This window comes from Eimeria necatrix, genomic scaffold (genome assembly GCF_000499385.1).
Source record: "Eimeria necatrix Houghton genomic scaffold, Enh_scaff408, whole genome shotgun sequence".
NCBI lineage: Eukaryota > Apicomplexa > Conoidasida > Eucoccidiorida > Eimeriidae > Eimeria > Eimeria necatrix.
The window spans coordinates 10,001-12,500 of NW_013654307.1; the positions used below are offsets into that span (position 1 = coordinate 10,001).

Here is a 2,500-nt window from a genome sequence, read left to right on the forward strand (position 1 = left end):
CTACCGGCCTCCGGACGGCGCGGTGTCTGTACACCGGCGAAGGCGGGGCGCGCAGCAGCAGCAGCAGCAGCAGCAGCAGCAGCAGCAGCAGCAGCAAGTAATTCGATTTGAACTGCCCTTTAAAGTATTTTGTTTGTCTTGTGCTGCAGTGCTGGACCGGGGGGTCCGCTTCAACGCAAAGAAGCAGCAAATTGGCTTTTATCTTTCTTCTCCAGTTTATTCTTTTTCTTTTTGCTGCCCCTGCTGCAGCAGCAGCTGCAGCATCAGCACAGACCCGAAGAGCAGCAGCTACATCTGCAGCAGCGGTTTGCGGCAGAAGCAGGAGGACTTGCCGGATGCTGCAGCAGGCAATCCGCTGCTGCTGCTGCAGCAGCAGCAGCAGACGCTGCAGGCCAACCCGCTGCAGCAGAAGGAGCACCAGTTCCTCCTCCGCAGGCAGCGGGGGCTGCTGCTGCAGCAGCAGCAGCAGCAGCAGCTTGCTGCTGAGGAGACGCCGCAGCAGCAGCAGCAGCGCGAAGAAATCTGCAGCGCCAGGGAAGCCACTGCGCTGCTGCTGCAGCAGCAGCAGCAGCAGGCAGACGACTACGCAGCAAACCGCCGCATGCGGCAGCAGCTGCGCGAACGCAAAACAGCAGCAGCAGCAGCAGCAGCAGCAGCAGCAGCAGCAGCAGCAGAGTCTGGAGAAGACGCTGAAGAACTCAGGGGAATTAAATTTAAAAAAAGAAAAAGCAGAATTGATAAGTTGACGCAGCAGCTAGCGAAGCGCCACGCCTCCATATTCCCCTGCAGCAGCCGCAGCAGCCGCAGCAGCTGCAGCAGCAGCAGCAGCAGCAGCAGCAGCAGCAGAGCCTTCTCCCTAGTTTGCAAGTCCGAAGCAGTCGCAGCGCGCCTCGCGCAGGCCCTGCATGCAGCCCCAAAGGGCAGCAGCAGCAGCAGCAGGAACAAAAACAAGAACAGCAGCAGCAGCAGCAGCAGCAGCAGCAGCAGCAGCAGCAAGAGCAGCTTTAGACGGCTCTGCAGCAGCAACGCGGCAGTCTTATGACTAGCTGCGAGCTTTTGGGTGTATAGACAGCGCAGCAGCAACGGGGTGTATGTACACCCCAACAGAAAGACCCCAGCAGCAGCAGCAACGCATGCACTTTTTTTGTGAAGAACGCGGTGTGCACATAGCCTAGGGTTTAGGGTTTAGGGTTTAGGGTTTAGGGTTTAGGGTTTGAGGTGCAGCAGCCAAGACCTTTCCCTGTAGAGTCAGCAGCAAAACTAGAGGCCCCACTTGCTGCTGCTATCCCCAAACCCTTGGGGGCCCCCAGGGGCCCCTTGGGGGCCCCCAGGGGCCCCTTGGGGGCCCCCGGAGATTCTTTGGGGGCCCCCAGAGGCCCTTTGGGGCCCCCGAGGGTCTTTCGAGAGGCCCAGAGGCCCCCTAGGGTTTACAAAGCCTCCTTGGGGGCCCCCAGGGGCCCCTTGGGGGTCTTTAGGGGCCCCTTAGGGGCCCCCAGAGGCCTCCTGGGGGCCCCCCTTGGGCCTGTTGGGGGCTTTGTCGCTCCCGTACCCTTTTGGGGGGCCCCCAACGACCTCTTGGGGGGCCTCCTAGGGCCCCCCAGGGGCCCCTTAGGGGCCCCCAGAGGCAGCTTGGGGGCCCCCAGGGCCTCGTGGGGGCCCCCAGGGCCCCTTAGGGGCCCCAGGGCCTCTCAGGGGCCCCCAAGGAACTCTTAGGGGCCCCCAGGAGTCCTTAAGGGGCCCCAAGGTACCTTTTAAGGCTCCCTGAGGGGCTCTTTTGGGGGGCCCCCAGGGCCCCCCGCGGGGGCCCCCAGGGGGCCCCCCAGGGGCCCCCCGGAGCCTCTTAGGGGGCCCCCAAGGACTTCTTGAGGGCCTTTAAAGCTTTCTCAGAAAGCCCCAAGAAGTCCCTTGGGTGCCCCCAGGGGCCCCTTGGGGGGCCCCCCAGAAGACCCTTGGGGCCCCCTAGGGGCCCCCCAGGGGCCCCCGAGGGGCTGGCGGGGGCCCCGGGGGCCCCCTGCGTTGCTGCTGGGGTTTTTCTTTCATTTGAACAGTCATTAGGTCTTTAATTTGATTTTATTTTCAATTTTAATGAAATTAAAGAGTTTTAGAATTTAATTTCCTCTCAAACGACGCAACTTCGCCCCCTTGGCACTCGGGGGGCCCCCATGAACCCAGGGGGGCCCCCAGAGCCAAGGGGCCCCTCCAGCTTCCCCAATACTCAAACAAACCCCCATATAATGGGCAATGGCCCAGACCAGCCCCTGGGGGCCCCCAGGGGCCCCCAGGGGCCCCCTGGGGGCCCCCAGGGGCCCTCTGGGGGCCCCTCGGGGGCCCCTCTTGGGGGGCCCTCGGGGACCTCAGGGGGCCCCCTGGGGGCCCCCTGGGGCCCCCTGGGGGCCCCTGGGGGGGCCCCCCTGCTGCAGCTGAAGCAGCAGCAAGCGAAGGCGCTGGAGGGGCCCTTAAGGACTTTGCTGCAGCAAATGGAGGGGAGGGAAGCAGCGGG

General features: G+C 63.8%; 1 protein-coding gene across 1 annotated transcript in view; it reads left to right on the top strand.

The window, feature by feature from the left end:
* The window catches only part of ENH_00051550 (GH23000, related, related), a gene marked incomplete at both ends in the record, with an annotated part of 6,222 nt that overhangs the window by 35 nt on the left and 3,687 nt on the right, over nt 1-2,500 (top strand). The window contains one exon of the mRNA XM_013581391.1: nt 1-1,033. This exon is cut by the window's left edge and continues 35 nt beyond it. Within this exon, the coding sequence (XP_013436845.1) occupies nt 1-1,033 (1,033 nt within the window). The remainder of the gene's footprint in view (nt 1,034-2,500) is intronic.